At 37.6% G+C, this 26,868-nt stretch overlaps 1 protein-coding gene across 4 annotated transcripts in view; it reads left to right on the forward strand.

Annotated features, from left to right (window-relative positions):
- Positions 1-26,868, forward strand: part of ASAP2 (ArfGAP with SH3 domain, ankyrin repeat and PH domain 2) — a 96,064-nt gene that overhangs the window by 50,656 nt on the left and 18,540 nt on the right. For all 4 annotated transcript variants that reach the window (XM_075414808.1, XM_075414807.1, XM_075414810.1 and 1 more), the window contains 15 exons: positions 400-529; positions 2,656-2,741; positions 4,056-4,131; positions 4,627-4,713; positions 10,417-10,520; positions 10,636-10,705; positions 16,166-16,253; positions 18,086-18,134; positions 18,244-18,410; positions 19,778-19,911; positions 20,620-20,714; positions 22,385-22,574; positions 23,008-23,093; positions 23,295-23,410; positions 23,892-23,959. In XM_075414808.1, the coding sequence (XP_075270923.1) occupies positions 400-529; positions 2,656-2,741; positions 4,056-4,131; positions 4,627-4,713; positions 10,417-10,520; positions 10,636-10,705; positions 16,166-16,253; positions 18,086-18,134; positions 18,244-18,410; positions 19,778-19,911; positions 20,620-20,714; positions 22,385-22,574; positions 23,008-23,093; positions 23,295-23,410; positions 23,892-23,959 (1,546 nt within the window). The remainder of the gene's footprint in view (positions 1-399; positions 530-2,655; positions 2,742-4,055; positions 4,132-4,626; positions 4,714-10,416; positions 10,521-10,635; positions 10,706-16,165; positions 16,254-18,085; positions 18,135-18,243; positions 18,411-19,777; positions 19,912-20,619; positions 20,715-22,384; positions 22,575-23,007; positions 23,094-23,294; positions 23,411-23,891; positions 23,960-26,868) is intronic.

Here is a 26,868-nt window from a genome sequence, read left to right on the forward strand (position 1 = left end):
AGACTCAATAAATCTGGTGACATAATTGAACTCTGTTAACTAGTGTTTGGTCAGTTGGGATTAAACATTCCCCTACGTTTTCAATTCAAATTCATTATTTTGTTTCTGGATTCTTTTTCTTCAATGCAAGAACTTAGTATCTTCCTCTCATTTAGTATCTTCTTTTGGAATATCTGTCAGGACAATATTTTAACAGATGATTGAATTAGATTTCAGCTACTGTATGTCATTGCTGATCTTTAGTCACTGTCAAATTTCAAATGAAATGTCATCTGGAAGTAAGTCATATGCAAAGCTACAAGAGTTTGGCTCTGCATCTGTCAGTAGACTTTGTGAATAATCAGATTTCCTGAGAGGCTGTGGATTTCTCACTTCATTGACTGATTCTTTGCCTTATAGTACAAAAATAGAGAAGGAGAAAAAAGAGCATGCTAAGCTGCATGGGATGATCCGTACAGAAATAAGTGGAGCTGAAATTGCAGAAGAGATGGAGAAAGAAAGAAGGTTCTTCCAGTTACAGATGTGTGAGGTAAGATTAAATATGAAATTCGTATTGTTCTGCTCATTTTTGAGGGAAAAATAAAAACCACAATTGTTTAATGGCAACTATGATGCTAAAGAGAAATGCCAAGTTATAAGTGGACTCCATTTGCTAAAACACATTTTTTTTTTAATGCTGATGTGCTAACTTTGCAGGGAATTTAGATCTCTTCTAATTTCACTTAACAAGTAAATTGTAGAATAAATAAATAATGCAAAGCTCAATTAAACACTAAGAGATGATAATAAATAAGCCTTTACACTATTACTTCACTGTAAGTTATTTTAAGCCCCAGATCATTCTCTGAATTGTTCGCTACACTGGCAGCTGTTGTGTTATTATGAGGAGAGACTCCAGTCTAGCACGCTGTTGGGTTGGGGCTGAAAAAAAGTACTAAGGGTGGAATCCAGTTGTCTTTCAAGATGTTTCAGAACATTTCTACTTTGAAATCCTTGTGATTTTGCATTATGTGAAATCTGATGTGAACATTTTTGGTTCAACTGGTTTAAGGGCATGTCAGGTTCCGTGGCTGGGAATTCAAGTTGCTGTGTTCATTCTTTCTGTGCGTTAACTCAAAAATATACCATGGATGTTTCTTCTGTTTTTACTGTGGTGATTAGAGCTAATTTGACTCTCATGCCAGCATAGTTTAACAGCCGTTGTCCTGAATACCACTTTTAGTAACCGCATGCGCTGATACTTAGCTTCACATTCCTGTATGGAGTCAGACTACAAATATTAAAAACTGATGAAGGGATTCGAGTACCCAATAAACATATGGATGTTGCCAGCTAATTACCCATCTGTATCCTTCCTACGAAACAACCTGGAACAGATGCTTCTCTCTTCCTGTGTCACAGTAGGGGAGTTCAGTTTAGTCAGTTGTAGTGATAATAAAATGCAGGGTGAAGCCTGTGAAATTTAGTCAAGTTACCTTAAACATGAAATAGCTGAAGTGTATCCTGTATTTCTTCTGATTTTTAAGAAAAGTTTATACTTGCTTACTTCTGAATAGTCATAAAAGGGGACTTTGTTTTGGTTTTGTTAGTGTGTGCCAGAAGTGTGACATACTGAAGTTGTATCATGAGTACAGGCTAGTTCTTTATAAATTGTGAAGATGAACCAAATACCAGATGCCTAGAGCTTAATTTTAAATTAACAGGAGCTAGAGAGGTGATTCTTCCAACTAAATACTTTCCAGTGCACATGTCTACATTGAGGCTCATCATCTGTTCACCTGAACCAGCATAAAAAACTGCAGCATTGAAAGCTGACACTTGGATACCGCTGTATTTTAGTGGGTTTAAAAATGTTTAGGATGTAGTGCAGATGGGGTAAAACCAGATGCGTTAGAGCATTGCTAGGAAGACATTCACTCCTTTGGTTGGAGGTCATTGTCTAAGCAGGGGTTGAAAATTGTCATCATTTAATGGACAGTTAAGGACTCCTATAAATATTTGGTCAATCTTATTTCTGATTACTTGGATGACATCTTTTGTGCTATGGCATTCAGGGGAGGAGCTGCCACTTAATAGGGACTTTGTGCCTGATGCAAAAGGACACTAATTAGACTTTTTTTTTAGCTTGACAGTAGATTTTTAAAATCTCTTACTGAATTGTAATTTGCTATAATTAACATGTATAAGGAGTTGATAGAGAAAATAACATCAGAAGGCAGATTTTAAAAATGGTTAAAATAATCCCTCACTATTTTTGAGTAAACTGCGTTCTTCATTAATGATATCTATTTAGCAGTGAATACAACAATGAATGAGACAGATACCTAGATGGGCTGCTAGGTTTAAGAATGAGTTCCTAAATTTACTATACAAACCTTTTTATGCTTCCTTTAACACAAGCTTCCATTAGGAGCCTTGAAGGATGTTTTAACCAATTGAACTAATCGTAGTGAAGTATCCCCACAGGGTATCAAAAATCAGCGGTGACAATTGCTTCTGTGAGATTAACCTTTGAAGCCAGTGTTGGATGCATTCTCTTTTAGGTCGTCTACATCTGCAACTGCTAAAGCTTGTTGAAATACAACTGAAAATAAAATGTTAAAAAATACTGTAGCAGTAATAATGAATTTCTTTCATGAATTACTGTTTTAACAGTATCTGCTGAAAGTCAATGAAATCAAGATTAAAAAAGGAGTGGACTTGCTTCAAAACTTGATCAAGTATTTTCATGCTCAGTGCAAGTATGTTTTAGTTTTCTTTATATCTACATGATAGCGGGAGCAATGTTTTGTTTTAAACTTTTGACATAAACCACTTGTCTAGATTTTTCAAAGTAAATCTAAGATTCAACTGTTCTCGCTGATGTCTTTTCACAAGTTGCTTTTGTCATAGATTAGTCATTGCTTTTGTTACTGTATTCCAAAACATGTAATGAGGTTGAGCTAGTCCCATAGAATATAACTGTCAGTTCCAAAGGAGTGCCGCACAATAATTTGGCATATTTCATAAACTACTGCTGAAACAGAGCTATTAGTTTGGTCTGTTAGCTAGTGGTCCATTAGTTTTGACAGGCTTTGACATATCTAGCAATAATCTAAAGTAATTCTGTGCATAAAACTATATGGAAAGAATCACTTTTTTTCTAATTAATTGGAGGGCTCAGTAATAGAAAACGAAGCTCCCATTAGAATGATGTTCTTGTTTATGGTAGTCTTCCAGATCAGTAATATAGCAGTAAAGTCATAGCTGTAAACTTGAAAGAGACACTGTTAACCTGTTTCAAATCAGTAAGTTTTCATATTAAAAGCCCAGTCTGTATCTAGGTAGGTTTTTTCCCTGTATAGCTACGTTGCTTATAAAATTGGTTTCACTTGTAGTATGCCATTCGTCTGCTCTGTCCATTTCATAAAATTTCAACAACATAAATGCTGTGTTGTGTTATCACTTTCATGTCTGCTTCCCAGACTGAAAATACTTTCTGTTGCAAATGGTGCAGCAATTTGTAATCAAATATGTGTGTAGTTGTCTTTTATTTTTAAAGAGCTGGAATACTTGGCATAGATAACATTACTATGCCAATACAAAAATACATCTGATACAGTAAGATGTAGCACATTCAGTTTGTATATAGGCCATAATTAATGCCTGGGACACAAAGGGGTTTTCCTTTAGTTGGAAAATTGCATCAGGCATGAAAGTACTGGGCTCCAAGAAGTCACAGTTATTTTATATCTGCTAGAGCTTTTGCTGTTGTACAAATGAATCTTACTTGTTCTGGGCCTTCAAAAAGTGGGATGAGAATGTATATTTGAGTTGAGAACAAGGAACACTTAGGTGACAGATTGTGGCAGTTCTGAGCCTAATTGGGGGTTTTGCATGTTAGAATAAGCTATGATGGAAATAAAGAGGTAGATCAGTCAAAGATGCATAAAAAATAAATGTTTAATGTCTTGAAGTTTGTGGCATGGCATAATAATATGCACATCTTCCTTTGGCAACGTTTTAAATACAAAGTAAAGTTTAATAACAGTTTGCTTTTTGTTTTTCTTTTTAAGTTTCTTTCAGGATGGGTTAAAAGCGGTTGAAAGTCTCAAGCCTTCAATTGAGACACTCTCAACAGATCTTTATACAGTGAGTAGCAACCTTTCACATTTGTGTTGTAAACTCAGCTTTTTACAGTAGAATTGTGATCATTGTGGTTCAGGTTGGCTGACTGTTTTAACAGTCAGCATTTTAAGGTTTTGAGTAAAATTTTGTTTTAATATCGTATCCAGAAGCCTTAGTTTCAGTTCAGGAGCCTACTGTGTAAAATGTTAGAAAAACAGCCTTTGCTCTAAAATGTTTACTGACTAAGTGGAAAATAACATATGGTTTCAAGCTGAACACAAGGAAGCAAGAACAGTGTGAGGCAATATCAAAGTCTTAACCCAGCAACATCCTAGCCATTATCAAGTTTTCTGAAGATATAAAGGAAAATAAACTGATCACATTATCTTTTCTCTTTATGTTTGCATTCTTGTTGAACATTTCTCAGCAAAAATTAACTAATTAAGTAGCAAGTTTGGAAGAGCTACATTGAAAAGCAACAATAATGTTATTTTTAACCTGTGTTTTTCTTCACTCAAGATTAAACAAGCACAAGATGAGGAAAGAAGACAATTAACACAGCTTAGAGATATTTTAAAATCAGCACTCCAGGTTGATCAGAAAGAGGTGAGCATATAAGATGGTTTAGCTTTGGAATACCCATTTTAATTACTTCTAATGTAATGTTAGTATTTGAAATAGTTACTTTAACTTTTATCAGCCATCTAATTTCTTTTGTTTATTCATCTTTGTTTTGATGCTGGTATTGAATGTTTCTGACAAAGACAGGTTTGGTTTTTTTAAAGGAATTCCCACTGAAAATATATAAGAATTCTTGCAAAATAATTTCTTTCTGTTACCAGTATTGCAAAATACTTCATATGGTGCACTGTCTGTTAACCAGCAGACAATGGTGTCTGTGTTGCTCAAACTGAGAATGGAAGAACTTTGACAGTATCAAGGAGACCCCACTAGTACAATCTTAGCTCACAATAATACTCCAAACTGTATAAAGGTTATGTAACTTCAAATCCCAAAACACCGCTTGCCATCATCTGCAGAACTGACAATTAAGTTTGCTACTCTGCTGCAAGATGCCAGTTTTCAAACGTGCAAGAGCTGGGTCTGTTCAGCAATCTAACAAATAAGCATTTTTTGAGTTTCTGTTTTGATTGCTGTTAGATTTAAAAAATTCTGGAGTAGTTTTATTTGGCAAACTCTGATCTGGAAGCAAACATCTTTTGTATAATCTAATGCTAAATATTGGGTCTATTTTTGTTTCAGATTGCTAATGCTTCCCCTTCATATAAATAAATGCCAGCCAGCTTCCTTTGTGTGGCTGCTGGGCCACGAGTAAGTGGTGAATGAGCCCCCTCCCGCCTTTTCAGATTCTCTTTCTGAGAGGGATCACAATGAAATCGTTTAGTCTGTAGAGCTCCTACTTCCTTGATCTTTTCCGGTGGGTCTTGCTTTCATCTTCCCATAAAGGTTGTGGTGACTCCTAGCTCTTACCGGTGTCCAGATGATGGCTGTTGAGCAACCTAATCTAGTGAAAGATACCTGTGCCCATGGCCCGGGTGTTAGACTAGATGATCTTTAAAGGTCCCTTCCAATGCAGACCGTTCTGTTATTCTATGACTTGCTGATAGGCATTCGAACAGTCTTAAAGGCTCTTCACTTGGAGGTGCTCTTTGTTACCATGTGATGTTTGTGGTAATGACAGTTGTGTATAAAGTGCCAGGCACTTGCTCAAGTTGTGCCTGGCATTTAGGACTCACTGTGGGGTGCATTTACTAAAAACTTGCAGAGCTGAGCTCTGTGGAATGAAAGACTAGTGATCCTAGTGGAAATGGTGACTACTTTGGATTCACCATTGATTGCCCACTCTGAATAAGGAGCCTTTGCTGTTTAGGGTGTGTTAGCAGGCTGCCTATTTTATTCAGGTCTTTGTTCAAGATAGATGGTGAAGCAGTTGGGTTTCATGGTTGCTGGGAATGTTGCTTCTCTATGTTTACCTGTTTATTAGTGATACTGATATTAAATATATATGGCAAGTGAGCACATATCTTTTCACAGACTGAAAAATTTAATAATACACACAAATTTATTACTGGTACTGGTTTTGTTGCATTTAAAAATACAAGCATAAAAAGTGCTTTATGCTATATTAATTGTTTATTAATTCTGAAAATTTAGATGTAGATGCTTACCTGCAGAGCACGAGAAGTACTGTAATTATTGAAGTTTTTTGAAAACATCAGTTTATTAGTGGAATGCCAAACAATCCTGGTATAATTTACTGTACGACCCAGTAATATTATTCTTGTTGCACTGTAATTTCCTTTACTATAACTGATTTCTTTTTCCTTCCTGAAATGCATTTACATTTTGTGACCGAAGTCTAGGAGAGTAAGTGTTACTATGTTTTAATGAAAATAGTTGGCATGATTTCCATTCAGATTTCAAGAAACTGGATTTTTCCTCTGAGCTTTTTTCTGTTGGCATGAAGCAACTGGTTCTTCTTTTCTCCTCTTCTGTTTGATGTATTACCAAAAAAAAAAGTTACCGGATTGTTCTTGGGAAAGAAAATTGCTGTAAGACAAGTTGGTGATTTCCTTTTCACTATCTTTTGGGAATTGAATCCAGTTGCTTGATTTGATGTTGTTGCAAGATTTTGAAGATGTACGTGTTTTAATTAAAATGGACTTCATGTATGAAATAATAGAACCTTGACAAATATTGTTCCTGTTGTGTTTAAAAAAAAAAAAGACACAAACACTCATAATGAACCTTTCTTGTTGTGCCAGACCAAACTATGCATAGTTTCCTGCTGCACAGAATTCCTCAAACCTGGTTTGTATTGAAACTTCTTTTTGAAACATCGTTGTGTGTACACCTGTGTAATTTTTAATTTTTAAACTTCTATTTTTCAAACTGTAGAGCTCCTGTAAGTTTCAGGGTCAAACTTAGAGGCGTATTGCCTTCATTTCTCTTTCCCGTGTCCTCTCTGAAGGTAGCTTTACCATAATGTATAGATACACTTCTGCTGCTTCTACATGTTTGGTAGAACCTATAATCTATTTAGGCCACTGCAAAATAGGATACATTTTGTATTTCTTGACAAAAATTACGATAGCTGTGCTATAGGAGAGGCTGCCTCTAGGGAGTTCTGGCAGATACATCTGTTAGAGGCTCTGCGGGGCTGTAATCCATAAGGGATGGATCTCTGAAACATCCTTCTGGCAATGATGCTGCAAATGCGTAAGAAGCTCAGGCTCTTGGAGAGCTGTAAGGGCTTTTTGGCAGCTTTATGCATAAGAGTGATCTCGGCAGTCTAAAATCCTACTCCCTGGGAGCTGTGGAATGGCTAGCCAGAATTTGCTGTGTGTAAGTTAAAGCACCTTGTGTGGAAAGTTCTGTTGTGTTCAAATAGTGGGGCTGGTAAATAGGTTTTTAGAATCTCATTTATCAGTAGTCACAGACCATCTTTACAGAATACTCTTTTCACATTTCTTTCATTTTGAGCTATGCTATTCAGCTTGATTTAGAAGTCAGTTGGTCTTTGGAAGAAATAATTTCAAACCTCTTCATGGTCAGTGAAGTGATTCACTATAAACATGCTGCAATGAAATGACTCACCTTTTTTTTGTATGCCTATCTGCATTGCAAAGCTGATAAAGTGAACAAAGTTCAGTTTCTTAGGCTTTTGTACTTCAGTCTGTTTTGATATTTGAAGGTATTTATAACTCCAGTACTCTGCACTAGGTATGTCCTATATCCTGCAGTGATCTGTTTCCTCCCATAGGTAATGTACATTGTTCCTGCTCCTCTGATGAGGCCGTTGGGTCTGACCCTGTTATCTGTGATTTGTGCTCCTGGTAGGTGCAGTATGCACACCAGAAATAAGGGAAGATCATTTGGGGAGCCTGCATGTGGAAAAGGCATGCTGAAATTGCCCGGAAGGATGTTAATTGTGATGGTGATTTGTGGTATAGCATGCCGTCTGTTAGGAGCCAGACCAAAATCAGGAACTTGCTTATCAGAGAGCTGTGGAAAACCATCATGAGGCAGTCACGTTGGACGCTATTGATTTGGGCACAGCCTGAAACAGGGATTTAAAATCTGCAAATTTCCTTGTCTTGTCCTTAACTCCTTTTCAAGAAATAGTATTAAATTTTTTAAAGATACTGTTCATAATAATGAATGTGTGGAAATACACGTCAGCTACAGCAGCTTCCTCTCTGGGTGAAGTAAGGCAGGAAGCCTGTGTCGTTGGCTTGCCAGTTTGGCCAAACACAGCAGCTCAGCATAAACAACAGCTGAAGGGAGGTAGACAAAATGCAGCAGAAATAAATCCACAAAAAGTAGCAGCACACTCTTAAGTAATAGGAATAGTGCTATGGGCAGGTGTTGGAGGTCATCTGAAATCTTTACATAATTGAGGACATGCAGAACTGAAATTAATTTCCTGTAAGGCCTCTAATCTTCTTGGGAATGGATTTCCTTTACTGACTAATGGGAGGCAGAGATCAAGGCATTGGTAGGACACAATAGGCAGTGTCAGATCAGATTTTCTTCAGAAGTCAGTAAATGTGCGCGTGCAGCAGTTCTTAATCAGTGACGAGAATTCTTTTAAAATGTTGTTCTGTTTTTATGTTGGGGAGCCAGAGTGCACAACCAAATAATTCTGTCTAAACAGGCTGGAGAGGAATGATAAACAGACTGGTTTAAATCTGAAGGGATGATTTGTCAGGCACAGACATTGAAGTGGTGGTTTTGTAGTCCCTTTAAAAGCCTCAGATGAATGCTGTGGCTGCCTGATACAGCTTCCTAGGTCACTAGCTGAGAGACAAGGATGTGGGCACAGATTGCTTTGGAGCACCAAGGAGTGCTGCAGCCTGCTTTGAGCTCTGCTCTTAGTTCTCATGACCACTGAGCTCCAGCACTGTATTCAGGATGAGCCTGAAAACCTGCAGCCTGGAGGTGTGTCATATGTTGCCACTACTGTTGAGGAGAAACACCAACAGCTTTGGCTGCATTAGTAGCTTTGGTAGCAGAACATGCTGTTGCAACTTGTAAAGGAGCAGCATTCCATCTGAGATGGCATTCTCTGGGGTAAAGCACAGTCCAGGTGTGTTCTTGATTTTTAGTTGGTCTTTTTCCCCTGGTTATACCCAGAGATGTCTTATACTTAGGTTAATGAAGTATATGAAGTTAATTGTAATTAGAGAGAAACTCTTCTTAATTCATACTTTTTAGGTCACTGTATATTTTATTTGATCATGCATACACTCTGAAAACTGAAAATGATTTATCTTGTGATTGTATTCCCAGTATATCTGAAACAGACTGTCTCATTTTTTGAAAAAAGAGATTGTTTTTTTATCAAATTAGTAAGTTTATTTCTTAATAGCTCTGAAGTTTTTGCTTAGAATAGCTCAGAGAGTCATTTAAATGAGCTGCTTTCTTTGTGGTTTTTTTTTCTTCACTGTACTTGTATTATCTGCTATATATAACAGAGGTGTTATTATCTCCATAGAGCAAAGATTACAGAAAAGAAAACAATAAATATTATTAGTCGTTCTTACTGTATGCATTGAAAAGTCCATCCCATCATGTTGCTGCTGCTAATACAGCTGGATATGTCAGATTTTGCATTATCAGGTTGTTATTTTTTAAGAAGTTGGACTCTTGCAGCAGTGGGTCCTGTGTCGGGGTAGTTCTGAGAGCAGTGAGAAGGGTTTAGTTAATCTTTGTCACTTCCTGTCCCAGAATTCTACTTTGTTCAAGATATTTTGGTTTAAATTATTCTTCTTATGGAAATAACTTTTCAGTTTTCCTGTACACCTTCTAAACTATGTTTCCAGGAAGTCTCTTCTGCTTTTCATAGAATAACTTGATTCAGTTTCTGCAAGGAAACCCACTTCTTCAAATTTATGTATGTAATTTTTTATACAATGGAAGAGTGCACTAGGAATTGCTGGTGGTAATAATCTTTTCTGTTTGTACACTGCAGTGTTTGCATGACTTGGAAAGCCTGCTGCTCCGTTAATCTTTGGGTTAAAACCCCCGTATATTAAGGCCAATACTAAAGTTAAATAAAAGCAAGTAAGAGGATTTTGGCAGATGCTGATATTGGCACCTCGAATGTTTTTTACACCCTCTGAAAAAAAGAAATGGATCTTGTTCTCTCTTATTGAGGAGGAAAAATGTGCTTTGTTTGGCCTGTAAGATTAGAGCAGGAAAGAAGGGCTCTGAAATTCAATAATGGAGGGATATTTTGGTTAAAAGCATGGAATGCATTACAGATTGCTCTTCTGTGTATTTCAGGATTCTCAGATTCGTCAGAGTACAGCTTACAGTTTACATCAGCCTCAGGGAAACAAGGAACATGGCACTGAACGAAATGGTAGTCTGTACAAGAAAAGTGATGGGTAAGTACTACTGGATGCTACTGAAAAAAAATAGTAGGTCCTAAGAGCTGAAGCAATGTAATACTAAATGTATTAAAAACTGAGTCACTGTTTTTTTTCCCCCCCTTTAAACCAGAATCAGAAAAGTGTGGCAGAAAAGGAAATGCTCAGTTAAAAACGGTTTTCTTACAATTTCCCATGGTACAGTAAGTATTTGTTTACAGTATTTTATGTACATGGTTGCTAATACAAAAAGGCAAGATATGCTGGTCTATATTTATAATTTGGAATTAGCTAGATTCCTGATGCAGCATTTTGAATATGATGGATAGATTTTTTTTTTTAAGGCAGTCTTTCATGTCAAGACGTACATAGTATCTAAAAATACAACCGTTGTAATGCTCATGACTGTTAATGGAAAAAAATGGCTTTTTTAATGACTCATTTAGTTCATGTAAACAGTTCATATTTTACCAGACTATCTAAAAATACAAATTCTAACTTCGTTTTTTTGGAAAGATATGGTTGGGCATTAAGCCATCTTTTAGATATGGGTTAAACAAGTCTTATATTTACAAGACAAACTGAGAGAACGCTGAATCTCTTCTCTCCCCCCAGTTTGCTGCTATATGGTAATCTGTTATGAAGGTAGCTTTCCTGGGGAGTAGCTGTTGGGGCGAATCAAATCTGAAGGCAACTTCTACCAGAATGACAAGAGATAGACAGTTAGAAGTCCCTCTTTCTTTGCTACCAATATTTGAAAGACATTAACAAATTGTCATATTTATACTTCAAGTCTTAAAACTTTGTACTTTCATATTTTTGACCTTTTACACTTGGCTTTGAGCTCTGCTGGTTTTGCTTTCCCATAACTTTTCTCTTTTTAGATTGATTTTGTTAAAACTTGTAAGAAAGTTTCTGAAGGCAAAAATCAGCTCAGTGACAGTATTTCCCATTCTTGGTCTAATAAACAGTCCTGTTTCTTGATCCTGTTATGAACCTTTCTGTTCTGCATCCTGTTATGCCTGTTGCTATGACTACAAGTTGACCCTGGCAGGAAAAATGAATCAATCTCTCATTTGTGCATCTAACCATAAGCTGTTGCCTTCTGAACTGACAACCAGGAGTTAAGGAGGAGTGCAAAACCAGTTGTTACTATGGCTTTGGTATTGTCCACCAGTTGATCTCTGTTCTTATTTGAGCACGTGTGAGTGCATCTTTGTCTGAGAAAAGTCTGTTAGTGTTTCCATGCTGGTGTCTGTGTGCTGTAAATGTGCTCGGCATTGGACATGCTGTAGTGGTAGCAGTAGGAGTGTAGCTACGGCAGCTCAGAGCTGGCAGAGGCTACAAAATCCACTGGTGGAGCTGAATTTTAAAACTTTCACATGCAAGTACATTTACTGAGTCTATCAAGATACCGCACTTCTCTTTTTATAAGCCATCTACCAGATGGTCTAACATTTTTAGAAGCAGTAAGTTCCCACTGAAATCAGTGGAGCTGTAGCTAGAAATCAGTTGCTACGGTAGATACTCAAATGTGAGTTTTAGATATGTGCATTTCACAGGTTTGGTCCTGTTCTTTTTATATTACAAGATTAAAAGAGTACCTTCTTGTTTTAAAATACACTCCTAAAAATTATTTTTACTTATTTGCTCACTTTCCCCTTACATATTGATGGCAGTTTTGTGTAAAAAAAAATAATAATGCTTGTTTCATAGACATTGAAAAGGGTAGAAGCTATTTCTGTTTGTTAAGAATTTTCTGGGCTGCTCTGAATGTCTTCTGAGACTTCTGAAGCAACAACATTGATTTCCAGGCTTTCTCGGGGTTGATATCTCCTGGTCTCTAAAAGATTATGTGCCATTCTCTTTTGGCAGCTGTTCATCAGAATGAACCATCTCTCAGAAATTCAGTTGTCAGTTTTGTTTGCTTTATCAAATACAAATTTGTAAATGCTTTTCCTTTAAAGTATTCTTCATGGATTTCTGTTTTTTGGTCAGGTAGCCTCTCTTTATGAGGGACTATTTTCTTAGTTAGTTTCTAGAACAGCTATCTCCAGGCAGTTGTAGATGCTGTATTCTGATTTAAACTTGCCTGCCAAGTGCTCTCCTTTTATGGGTGGGGAGAATACGGTTAGCTCTCTGTCAGTCACCCAGCTGTAACGCTGAATACACGTCTGCATTGGTGTATGTGCGGAAGCTGTACTTTTAGACAACTCAAAGCTTCAAAGAAATTAGCATTCATAGAGCAACGTGCAAGGTAATGGTTGATGGAAAAACAGACGCTGCTCCTCTGTGTAATTATTAGCAGTTGGAGATTTTCTGACATCTACCTGACTGCAATTTAACATATGCGGAGGAAAAAATGATAGAAGCAGATTGAACCATGTGAATAGGAATTCCTAAGTGGTTTCCAGATCAAGGAGTCTCAAGGGCAAAACTTACATTTGAGGAACCTCAGATTCCTCAAAGTTGATTTGTGTTTAAAGAACTTGAACAGAATTTGCTGGTTGTCTGCAAAAAAGGAATAGGAGACACTCGTTATCAAGGAATCTTTTTGTTGTTGTTCTTTCTTTACTGCTGGAAACCTTAATCTACCCTTATGATTAGCAGGGCAATCTGAAGGCAAAAGAATCTGATTTAATCCTTTGATTCTTAAATAAATCACTGTGATGTCCATAAAAAAATAATGAAATCAGGCAACCAGTCTGTTAAATAAATGGACACGTTTGCTCGTGCCTTTTGTAAAAATCAGCTCTGTATCATGGCACTCCGCAGTATTGTCTTCGAAGCCTAACCTTTTGATTCCTGCACTTACTGCTTGCTGCCAGAACATACAAGAAGTCAGTTTTGGTGACTGGGGCATTACAATTTCTCCAGGACGCGACACAAGTTGATGCTGAAGCCTGTGTGTATGGCATGAGAGGTGGCAGCACATGTTTTCATGGTGTTGGTGTGTTAACATGGATGTCCAAAAATTCACTGTAGTCTGAAATGTAATTGTCTAGTCAGAGACCTAAACAGGAAAATGAAACCCAGAGGTTTCAAATAAATAGTGGAATAGCAATTACACGTTTATTACCATTTTCTGCTTCTAGCATTTCCTAATCCTGCCAAAAGTCTGCTTCAACCCACAGCCTTGTGTGGCTCAGGAATTTATACAGCCTTGCTTCCCTTTGTCTTGAGGCTCTAAGTTCTCCCCAGGCAGCACCTGCTGTGTGACGGAAGCATGTTGTCCGCCAAGTAACAGGCATGTGTTGGGGAGAGCAGGTGGGGAGAGGCTGTTATTTGGCCACAGGATAGAAGCATGAATGTGGTGGTATCAGCCAAATGCGAAGATGTCAGGGCTTTTTAAAACCCTTGATAATGCTGCCTTCAGGTTAGGAGGTCCTCAGTTAAAAGCTTTGGCATATGTTTGGATTCCAAGATCAGCACGTTAGCCCAGGATGTGTTTTAGGTTGTTGCAGCCATTCCTTTGGGTTCTCAGATCCTGATACGGAGTTCTTATGCTGCGTTATCCTGTCCAGAGAGATGAGTTCTGTGTGTGCTGGTCCTTCAGACCTCTCCAAAGCATTTTAGCGCTTAGATCCAGTTGCAACTTCGTATTTCCTAAGTTACAGAGAACTAGTTAGGTCCTGAATACGTTTCAGATCCAAAGTCCCAGGGCAAGTGGATTCTTTCTTAACCTGAATTTACTTGCATTTTCACATTCTCATAGAGCCTGTGAGAAAGGTATGTGTGAGTTACCCAGTGGCTTGTTTACCAGATACTTATATTTTGATTTTAGTTTGTTTTATTTTGTACTTTCATTATATGCACCTTCTGGACACTTTTTGGACAATTACATTAAAAATGTAAATACTGGAAACTTCAGTGCTATGGATATTGAGTATATTTAAATATAACCAAGTAAATGGGCCCAAGCTGGCATTTTCAAGATGTTTTCCCGTATGCTTCTAGTTACAAAGAACTCTTGTTGTTGATAGGCTAAAATAATGAAAACTGTATGCGCTTTTACTACTAAAAGGAACGTCTGGAATTTGAAAAGCTATTTACTAGGCAGAGAATACAATGTTGTTGTCAATTAATTGTCATCTTGCTGCCTCTAAAACCTCTCTTGGGTACAATTTGTTTTACATTGCCCAGCAAGTGACCTGCAGGTTTGTTGTTTCAAAGCATGCATGACTTTGTTATGTCTGCTGCTTATGTTGGGCAAAGCATGCGCTTGCTGTTTTTCAAGGGCACCATGGTTATTTTTTTTATTATTATTTTTTAAACAGGAAAAAAAGCCCAGAATTGTTCCCTTCTTATGTTTCTCCATGGTTTTGTTTTTTTGCTGGTCTTCAGACACAGCGATGTTCTTCTTTTTTGGCCAGCTGCGTCATTTTATCAGGTTGTTTGAAGGAAATCTGTGCTCTTCAGACTTGCTCTCCCTTCTTTTTTGAATGAAATGTTTTCAAGAGTAAATTTAGAAGAGATTGGGCAGATCTATGTTTCTTATGATTTATTGCAAATTAATTATGTTATGTGGTAGTTCAGCTTCATTTGATAATAGTTCTTGTTTAGATGATTAAATCTTGTTTTAGCAACTTGATAGGTTAAAATTGTTAGAATGCAACAATAAGTGCAGTAATATGTTTATGTATATTGCTGTCTTTATAATAGTACTTTCCTAATGATTTAAACAAATTATTATTTTTCAGATATTATTGTCTAAAGCAGAGCATCTCTAGTTAAAACTGCATTCTAATTTAATTATTCTAAAGGAAGAGTGAAACTGCTTACCCATTGTAGGATGTGCAAGCTGTTCCTCAAGTCAAGGTTGCAAACAACGTCTTGCTAGGTCCTACCCCAGGTCTGTAGGGCAGGCGGGTTAAGGGAAAGAAGAGATCAGTGTAGAGATGCTGTTTGAAAAGTCTTTGTAGCCTTTATGAGACTTACTTGAAATGAAGTTTGCTTGTGTATTTTGCTTTTACTAAAAAAACATTGCCACTGGAATAGCTGAGAGGGACTTGACTAGAAAACATATATCATTATAGAATATATTTTGTTTCATACATTTTCAGGTAATCAACTATCTCAGTTTTTGTTTCGCATGTATTTGTTGCAAGACTTCTCTGTGCAAACTTCTTATTTTCCTTCAGTGTGTCCCTTTAGTGATTTAAAAACCGAGTGTTTGTTCTGAACTGGTTCTTTAGGTTCTCTTTAGAGACATTAACAGGAGTCAAATTAACATTAACAGGAGTCAAATTTTTGATTATTGAAAACCTAGACAACTAATTTTTTTTTTAAATTAATTTCCAAATGTTAGAGGATTAAAATTCTGTAAAATTAATCTGTCCATTTGCCATACCCAGTTCCTTCAGATATGCGTTACTGGTAAGATGATCAGAACAGTGATAATTGAAGTGCTTTTACTGCTCTCCGCTTTCAGAGTTCTAGTGTCTGTCCAGTTATTAGTGAACAAAATGGACAAATATAAGAAAATACAGTTTACAAACCATGATGCATAAGAAAACATAAATCAAAACTTGGGTACCTTAAAAATGAAAGAAACAGCCATTTGTCAAGTCTTTTTGACCAGTGGGATGCTATCTTATGTTTTTGGACTGCAGGGCTCAGTTAGTATCAATTTACTAAAATGTGTATGCTTTATCTTCAAATAGGCTAACCGACCTCCAGCAAAGCTCAATCTGTTAACCTGCCAAGTGAAAACAAACCCAGAGGAGAAAAAATGTTTTGACCTCATATCACGTAGGTTTGTTGTTTAGGTCTTTTTACTTGCAGCTAATATCAAAGGGGTTTGCGTTATTTCTGTAGATGTGTCAATAATCCACTTAAACATTTTTGCAATTGTAGAATGCTTCCCTTTATCAAATGCCCTCCCTATGACAATTTACCATTTCACTTAATGTAGCGTAATGCAACTATGGAAACCCACTTGTTTTTAAAGCTATCTTTATTTCTTTATTCCATATAATTTTGTGCTACCTTACAATAGAGGAACAGTATTTTTGCTGTGACATGACTCTATATTGAAAATGTCATAGCTGATCATCTTGGAAAGTTACAACTTTTATACAAGATCAGAAAAAGCTTTTAAAACATGGCAAAACTAATTAAAGTTTAAGCATAGTGGTTGCTACATAACTGTGTAGAAAATACAGAAAACTTTTTTAGTTTTGTAATCTTATAGTAGATATCAAGATCTGATAAAGAGTCTACATATTAAAACCACAAAACTGAGTAATTTGGGAACTGAATGGGATGATACGAAATTTTACAGTAGAATGTTTCCATTGTTTTCTCAGCAGGACATTTTAGTATTATATCTAAGACTCAGTAAAAACACATCACTAAAGTACATATCTCAGATTATTTGTGGAGAAGGATACAAATCTATTCCTCATTTGTTCCTTTGTCAGAGCGTAAAGTTCTTTTCTATTTGTAAATGTAAGATATGCTACTTACATTAATAGACTAATACTCCTGCATGCAATATACAGCTTTTCCATTGCTCCACATGTAAGTGGTCTTCCCTGTTTACTTTTGCACTTTCTTTCTTTGTTGATTGCCATGTTAGACGTTTTGCCCAGTATCAGCTTATCACAACAGTATCATTTGTCTCATCATACATATGAGAAGGCATAACCGACCTCTTAGACTTCTCCGGATCACTTTTTCACTTTGTTTTGCTATAGAGTTTAAAAACATTCCCTGTTTTAAAAACTGCGAAATGCTGTATCATGGCAAGATAAATTCTCTTATTCTTTATCTGGCAGTGTTCTTTTTGTTCTTTCATGTATCCTGACTCTCATTAACATTTTCTATGTTTGAAACTATCTTTTAATTCCTTTTTGCCTGAATGTTTTTCAAACTTTAGGATTTTCAGCCTAGAATATCCTTTTGCCAGTAGCTCTGTTCTTTTCATCAACTATACTGATTTTAACTCCAACTCAGTCACCAAACTGTATCATATCTCATTTGTTTCATAGACGTAAAATGTATGATGCTTTTTTCTTTAATAATACACTATGATAACAAAGCTTTGAATTGTGAATGTAGTAGTAAATTGAAGTTTTTTAGCTTGATTTAATTGAAACAGCTTGGCGCTTATCCTGATTGTAGTTTGGACTTTGTGTCATTTTTGATTACTGTGGTTTGAAGAGCTCATTTGGAAACTTTAAATCTTTGTTACATATACAGATAAACTCAAATATGGACACTATATTTTAGTCACACACACCACCACCCCCAGCAGAACTTTAGACCTGTGATTACTGAGGTTGTATATAGAACATGGAAAAATTACTGTGCTTTGCTGCTGCTTATGTGGTAGAAGCACAGCACTGAAGAAAACAGTTTTTGTTTAAAAAGCAACAAGCCACCTTGTGTAAAAATAGGTATAAATGTAAATGAACTACAGGTACTATGAGTAAAACTTTCTAGATAGACTTTTTGCCTGTCAGCAGTCCAGTGAAGAGAATAGAGACCTCAGGAGTCATACATCAATTAATTTTAGATTTTTCTGAGAGATTTCTGCAAAACCAGTTTTTTAATCAGTATGTGAATTATTTATTGTGCAGATGACAGGACGTACCACTTTCAAGCAGAGGATGAACAGGAATGTCAAATGTGAGTTACTTTGCTGATTTTATTTCTGATACTGGTGTTCTGCTGAGATGTTACCTTGAACTTTAGAAGTACCAAAACATTTAATAGCAAAATATTACTGCTATTTTAGATGGACATCTGTGCTACAAAACAGCAAAGAGGAAGCTTTAAATAATGCATTCAAAGGAGATGATAACACAGGAGAAAATAATATTGTCCAGGAACTGACAAAAGAAATTATATCTGAAGTCCAGAGGATGACTGGAAATGATGTGTGTTGTGACTGTGGAGCACAAGGTGACTCAATTAAGCGTATTTCGAATTGGTAAAAATTCCGTGTCTCATGAGAGTATTTAACCTGATGTTTTATGCTTTCACTTTTACTCCTTATCTCAGAAAGATTATACACATAGTAGAATATGCTAACAATTTAATTGCACTACTTTGGTAAGTTGATTTGCTATATGCATATTGTCAATTGGGAGAAAAGTTAGTAAGAGGCTTATTTTTCTCCCATGTATTTTGCTAATTTTAACTTTTGCTTATACAAATAAATTGAACGTATTTTATATTAGCCCGTATTTTAATCTACTGTAAAATCTAGGTAAAGCTGGACAGCAGTAATACACTTCAAGCATTTTCCTAATACGCCTCTTTCTTCTTTTTCTTTTTGTTTTTCTTTGAGTGAGCCAGAGAATGTGTCTAAAACTGTGCTCACTTGGAAAAGAATACACCTGCTGACTATGGTTTGCAGTGTTGATTTTGTCAATCGATGATTTTCTACTTTAATCCTCTTCAAATTATTTTTTTAAATCCTGCTGTTTCCTGTATTGTTTTATGTTACAGAGGCACTGCAGGACTTAAGGCTTTTTTGGTCTGAAACTGTAGCTGAAAACAGCAGATCTGAAGCTGTGTATGCACTTTATAAATCAATAGTAACTTCCAGCAATAGATACTGTATAAAAACTATGGGAAGAGTCAATCCTGCTGTCTTTTAAGGAGATTTTAAATAGCTACAACCAAACCTTCATCAAATAAATGATTTTCTGAGCTGGCTGAATCTTCAGAAATTAATTGTTTGTCTGAAAGAGGAGGGAATTTTATAGCAAGAATGCAAAATACCAGGAGAAAAGACAAGCAAGGATAACAAAGGAGAGGGATGAGCCTTAGTATCTTTGAAATAGTTGAGTGAGACTCCGTTGCAGTGTGGTGCTGTATGTATACTTCAGAATTGCTGCTGCTTCACTTAGTCTAATGTCTATACTTGAAATACAAAAAAAAGCGCCTGTAGGCATTGTTATTTGAGTTGAACTGCACCTATACCTGTAATTGAGAATGTGACACCATAATGTTGGTGGTGGAAAAATGCAGTTCCTGAAAGCTGTGTGGAGAATGACAAACTGGGTGGTTTGAGCAACTCCCTTGGAGGGCGATGTCCTTTACAACAGGAAAAAAAAAATAAATTGCATCTTCTCTTCTTTCACCTTTAAAAAAATCCTGGTTTGTGTTTCCCATTAGAGTAAATGTAAAGACGTAAATTTAAAAAACTGATAATTCATGTACAGGAATCTTCTTTTACAGGATTTCATTTCTGTATACTACATTGTCTAGAATGAAATAATTGCCTGAATAAATTTTACTTCTGTGGGTGCTGTCTGTTTCAGATCCTACCTGGCTTTCAACAAATTTGGGAATTCTAACTTGCATTGAATGCTCAGGAATCCATAGAGAACTTGGTGTTCACTATTCCAGAATGCAATCACTTACATTAGATGTGCTGGGAACATCTGAACTTCTGGTAATCAAATTGCTTTTATTAACTTAAAAATAGCACTATAAAATACTTCCAACACAAGTATATTTTTGTCACTTTAATGATATGTTGTTCCAGTCTTGAAAGTTCCCTCTGGATAAACATAATTTAAGAAAGCTTAATCGTTCAACTCTAATGGAACCTCCTGGAACATAGTGTCTTACTGTAAACTTTGCCTGATCTTAGAATTCAAAGTAGTAGAGACTTCATAGTTTTGTGTTTCCAAGTCTTTATACCCTTGGTTGCTTTTTGAAAGAGCCAGCTGTTTGACGTATAAATGTGCCTCAGATGAAAAATTGAAGGAGTTCACAAATACTTATCCTATTAATTATTTAGCATTATTTTAGAAGAGAACTTTAATCCTCAAAGGAAGAAAATGTATTCAGCTTCGCTACACAAACATGTTACCACATATCAGCTGCTCTGTGACAGTTCATATGTGTATCCTTACCCAGCACAAAGTATTTTGCATTTGTTGTATGAACTGGTGTCTTGATGGATTATTCTGCAGTTACTTCTTAGTGTACCAGAAAGGTACCTAGTCTCTTCATGATCACTGACATGGTAGCAAAACTAGGAATCGGAAACAAGAAGTCCCAGCTCCTATTTTCCCCTGTCCTCCCACTAGTATGTGCGTGGCCGGTAACTGAGCATGTTTATGAAGTGAGCTGTGGATTATATTTTTTTTAACAGCTTGCAAAGAATATTGGGAATGCTGGGTTTAATGAGATTATGGAATTCTGTCTGCCAGCTGATGAGACGGTCAAACCTAATCCAAGCAGTGATATGTAAGTAAAGAGCCACCTCTTCTGAAAAAGGCAGATATTTAATTTAATATTGCTAATGGGTTGTGTCATTATGGTTTGCACCAGCAGGCCATGGAAGATGTATAATGTCTTATATATAGCCTTATAGCTAAGGAGTAAACCTTTTTTCTGATGCTTTGCATGTTTGTTTTATTGAACTTTATCTGATGTACCTTCCCTAATAGTGAAGATTATTGTACCAACTCTCTGAATCATGATTTGTCAAACAGAAACAAATTAAACATGACTTGTTGTGAACTTCAAAGAAAAATATACATAGGGATTAAAACCAAAGCTATGAATTTTGTGCTATTGAAACACAAAATAGAAATTGGAATAAGGTACACATTTTAGCTGAAAGATACTAAACACCTAGTGTTTAGAAACTACACCTAGGGCTTAAGTCCGTAACTATGTGGAATAAAGACAGAACATTTAATTGAATTCCTCGAAAACGCTGAACTGTAATGGCAGAGAGACAGCAAGGACAGCTGCCTACTTGGCTGGATACTACTCCATTGTAAAAGAGCTAGTAAATGATGCAGAAACAAACCCAGAAAAATTGGCTTAGGATGAAGCTGATTTTACATTATCTGGTCTTTCACCATTCTGACAGAATCAATGTTAAACCATGCAGGTTAAATGATTTTTTTACTGCTACTACCAATAACAATACAGAATATTAATAATTAAAATTACTAATAAATTTACTGAATGCTAAATCAATAGCGTAAGAAGACTTATAAAAAAACATTTAGTTTTATATATCTACATATCAAATTTGGGGTTTTAGTGAAATGAGAACCTGAAGACAAACACTTTTTAAAAACTATGAAGGAATACTGTCATATGCTTTAGGAACAAAGGCTATCCATTGATTCAGTTTATTATTATTTGCATTGTTTTTGGGTTTGCCCATTATATAGTAACTAGATGATGAAGTATGGCTTTGCTGAATGTCTTCTGTGCATGTTGTATACATCCCCGTAGCTGGTAAGGAGTTATGCCTTTGGGAGGCGTGCTTGCTGTCGTGCTGTGATGGGAAGAGGTGTAGTGATTTGTTAGTTGGGTATCAACAGCAAAAGTGATAACTCACATGCTGATTCAAGTGTACTATGTTTTCACCTCAGTTTAGAGGCAAAACTAAAAACCCCACTACATCCTCCCTTGTTACGGTTGTGGGAATAGTTGCTTTACAGAACATACTCACTGCTGTGAATACCAAGGCCTGGATAATCTCTGCAGAGGTAGAAGGCAGATTTTTGTATCCTTCCATCCCTTTCCAGTGTATGTAGGAGTACAAGTCAGGCAAACATAAACCTGCCGGGCTGTTGTTAGCAAACCAGCATTATGAAGCTTTTATATATCTATCTTCTGTACCTAGAGCTGGGTAATCTTGATCCCAACCCCACACCAGGGTTCAGAGGGGAAAATTCATCATATTGGGTATTTGATTCATCTTCTGTAGCTACATTTCATACTGGAAATACGAGACTGCATGTCTTACGTGCATATTTAAAAAGAAAAATTATCATAATGAATGAGAAATAGTCTTTCCCAGATTTTGTTTCAAGTGACTTGTATGTATTTATGGAAATTCTAATGTGTATCTTTTGCTAAAAGTTACAAAAGTAAATTATATTCAATTTCAGGAATGCAAGAAAAGATTATATTACTGCCAAGTACATTGAGAGAAGATATGCAAGGAAAAAGCATGCTGACAATGCAGCTAAATTACATGCTCTTTGTGAAGCAGTCAAATCAAGAGACATTCTTGGATTAGTCCAAGTATATGCTGACGGTGTGGATCTCACAGAAAAAATTCCACTGGCCAATGGCCATGTAAGTGTTGTAAATTTTATTAGACAGATTTTTATAAGTGCAATATGCTTTCATTAATTAAAAAGGACCATTTGTTCTTAGTTGAAAAAAAGATTTGAAACACTGTTCTGAATGCTTGTCCTTTTGATATGTAATTTAACAATAACAAAACAAGATATTAAATAGTTTAATCTAAATTTTTTCCATATACTATCATATTTTAAATGTGTTTAAAACTTAAACACTAAATTGTTCAATAATCTGTTTGTTTTCAAGACATTTGTTTACTTTAAATGAGCAAAAGTGAAGCAATAAGTCTTCACAAGAGATATTTTAATGGTAGCATATCTGAATATTTTGAAATTAAATGTTTTAATTGATCTAATTTATGTCTAAAATTTCTGCTTCTCTGTAGATCAGAAGAAACAAATGTGTTCTTTTATTTTTATCTTAGGAGCAAGATGAAACAGCACTTCACCTTGCTGTTAGGTCAGTTGATCGAACATCCCTTCATATAGTTGACTTTTTAGTGCAGAACAGGTAAGTGTATGGAAAGCTATTACAATGTTATTGATACTGCCTTTATGTCAAATGAAATACTAAACAAATACAAATACTAAACCTAATTCTAGTATTTGCAAATGTAATTTTATTCTTTGAAAAACTTGTAAAGATAGAGTTTATTAACACAGGGTAGTACACCGAGTTTAATCAGCTTTCTTCTTTCTTGTATTCCAATAGTGGCAATCTAGATAAGCAAACATGTAAAGGTAGCACAGCCCTGCATTACTGCTGTCTGACGGACAACATTGAGTGCCTCAAACTGCTGCTGAGAGGGAAAGCTTCTATTGAAATAGGTAAAAGGGTAACGTGTACTTCAATGTCATATTTGTCACTGCTTTAGATGAGAAACAGTGAAGGTGGAATAAGTGCATTTTCTCCTCAATTGTTTATCATAATTCTATGAGTATGATCTTTATTATAAAAAAACCAGTATTCACAGTATTTCAAGATTAAAATTGACTTGTGCGTTACACTTGTTTTCTAAATAAATTTAGATCGGTAAGTACCAAGATTTTCAACTGATATCTTGTTGCTAAGTTGTATACTGCCATTTCATGGTTATCATTCCATATATATGGCATGCTGAGTTGCTACTGCTTGTCGTGTTCAGAGGGTTGGTATGAAGTGGACCTACGTATGAAGGAAAGAGACGAACTTTATAGGGTGGTGGTCTGGTGCTTCACTGTGTACCTGCAGGTTTGTCTTTATCTTTGCTAATGGACATGTTAATAGTGACGCCTAGCATCATAACTTTCTTTTCTTGCTGTAATATAGCTAATGAATCGGGAGAGACGCCACTTGATATAGCTAAACGCTTAAAACACACTCACTGTGAAGAACTGGTAAGTGTTGCATCTTTCTGTGTGTTTGTGCATTTATAAGCAGAATCATAGAATCACGGAATTGTTTGTGTTGGAAGGGACCTTAAAGATCACATAGTTCCAACCCCCTGCCATGGGCAGGGGCACCTTCCACTAGACCAGGTTGCTCAGAGACCCGTCCAACCTGGCCTTGAACACTGCCAGGGAGGGGGCAGCCGCAGCTTCTCTGGGCGACCTGTTCCAGTGCCTCACAACCCTCATAGTGAAGAATTTCTTCCTTAACACCCAGTCTAAATCTACCCTCTTTTAGTTTAAAGCCGTTACTCCATGCCCTTGTAAAAAGTCCCTCTCCAGCTTTCTTATAAACCCCTTTTAACTACCTAAAGGCTGCAGTAAGGTGTGCCTGGAGCCTTCTCTTCTCCAGGCTGAACAACCCCAACTCTCTTAGCCTGTCCTTGTAGGAGAGGTGTTCCATCCCTCTGACCATTTTTGTGGCCTCCTCTGGACATGCTCCTAACAGGTCCATGTCTGTCCTGTGCTGAGGGCTCCAGAGCTGGATGCAATACTCCAGGTGGGCTCTTACCAGAGCAGAGTAGAGGGGCAGAATCACCTCGCTTGACCTGCTGGCCACACTGCTTTTGATGCAGCCCAGGATACGGTTGGCCGTCTGGGCTGCCAGCACACATTGCTGGGTCACGTTTAGTTTCTCATCAGCCATCACCCCCAAGTCCTTCTCCTCAGGGCTGCTGTCAATCCATTCTCTTCCCAGCCTGTATTTGTGCTTGGGATTGTCCCGACCCCTGTGCAGGACCTTGCACTTGACCTTGTTGAACTTCATGAGGTTCACATGGGCCCACCTCTCAAGCCTGTCTGGGTCCCTCTGGATGGCATCCCTTCCCTCCAGTGTGTCGAACGCACCACACAGCTTGGTGTCATCTGCAAATTTGCTGAGGGTGCACTCAATCCCACTGTCCATGTCGCTGACGGAAATGTTAAACAGTGCCGAGCCCAATACCGACCCCTGAAGAACACCACTTGTTATTGGTCTCCACTTGGACATTGAGTCATTGACTGCCACTCTTTGAATGCAGCCATCCAGCCAATTCCTTACCCACCGAGTGGTCCATCTGTCAGATCTGTGTCTTTCCAATTTAGAGACAAGGATGTTGTGCGAGACAGTGTCAAATTCTTTGCTGAAGTCGAGGTTGGTGACATCAGTTGTTCTTCCCTTACACAAGTGAACCCTGTCGTAGAAGGCCATCAAATTTGTCAGGCATGATTTGCCTTTAGTGAAGCCATGGTGGCTGTCACCAGTTGCCTCCTTTATATTCCATGTGCCTTAGAATACTTTCCAGGAGGATCTGCTCCATTATTTTGCTGGGCACAGGGGTGATATTGACTGGCCTGTAGTTCCCCAGGTCTTCCTTTTTTCACTTTTTAAAAGTGAGGGTTATGTTTCCCCTTTTCCAGTCAGTGGCAACTTCACCAGACTGCCACAGCATCTCAAATATGATGGATAGTGGCTTAGCAAATTCATCCACCAGAACCCGTGGCTTCATCTCATCAGGTCCCATGGACTTGTACACCTTCATATTCCTTATATGGTCTTGAACCTGATCATATCCTACAGTGGGTGGTTCTTCATTCTCCCAGTCCCTGCCTTTGCCTTTTGTGACTTGCGTGGTCTGGCTGGAGCGCTTGCCGGTGAAGACTGAGGCAAAAAAGTCGTTGAGTACCTCAGCCTACTCCGTGTACTCCCAGGTAACCAGGTCTCCCATTTCCTTCCAGAGAGGGCCCACATTTTCCCTAGTCTTCCTTTTATCACTGACATACCTATAGAAGCTTTTTTTTGTTGCCTTTGACATCCCTGGCCAGATGTCATTCTATCAGGGCTTTAGCTTTCCTAAGCTGATCCCTGGCTGCTCAAATGATTTCTCTGTATTTCTCCCAGGCTACGTGTCACTAGGAGAAGGAAGTTACCATCAGTGCAGTCCAGGAGCCTCCTAGATTGCTTATGCCCTGCTGTGTTGTCCCTACAACAGATATCAGGGTGGTTGAATTCCCCAATGAGGACCAGGGCTGGTGAGCATGAGGCTGCTCCTGTCTGTCTATAGAGGGCCTTGTCTGTTCTGTCTTCCTGGTCGGGTGGCCTCTAGCACACCCCCACTATCATGTCACCTGTCCCTGCCCTGCCTTTAGTCCTGACTCATAAGCTCTTTGTCGGCTCCTCATCCATCCCCAGGTGGTGCTCCACGCACTCCAGCCGGGCATTGACAGAGGGCGACACCCCCTCCGTGTCTCCCCTGCCTGTCCTGCCTAAAGAGCCTGTATCCTTACATTCCAACACTCCACTCATCGGAGCCATCACACCATGTCTCTGTGATGCCAGTAAGGTCATAGGCCTGCAGGTGCGTGCACATCTCTATCCTCTCCTTTATTCCCCATGCTGTGTGCGTTTGCACAGACATTTAAGTTGAGCACCTGATGGAACCGACTTACTGGCTGGAGTGCGTGAAGTTCGTTTGTGCTGCCCTTCATGTGCTCTCATGCTGACCTGTGATCCTCCTCCAGGCTCTGGGCATCTATTGCTAGCAAGGACATCAGACTGGTAGGAATGGAATGGACTGAGGTTCCCCTCCCCTGGCAATTTTAGTTTAAAGCCCGCTTCACCAGCTCGGCAAGCCTATGACCAAAGGTGCTCTTCCCCTTCTCTGACAGATGGACCCCATCAGCCCCCACTAGACCAGGTTTCTCAAAGCGATTCCCATGGTCTAAATAACCAAACCCCTGGCTATGACACCAGTCTTGTAACCATTTGTTGATTTGCCAGATTCAACTGGCCCTTTCAAACTCCTTCCCATCATGTTTGAATATGTAACAGTTTACAGTTGAATATTCAACGAATATATTCCAGATGGAATAGTTGTATA

This window comes from Opisthocomus hoazin, chromosome 2, assembly GCF_030867145.1.
Source record: "Opisthocomus hoazin isolate bOpiHoa1 chromosome 2, bOpiHoa1.hap1, whole genome shotgun sequence".
NCBI lineage: Eukaryota > Metazoa > Chordata > Aves > Opisthocomiformes > Opisthocomidae > Opisthocomus > Opisthocomus hoazin.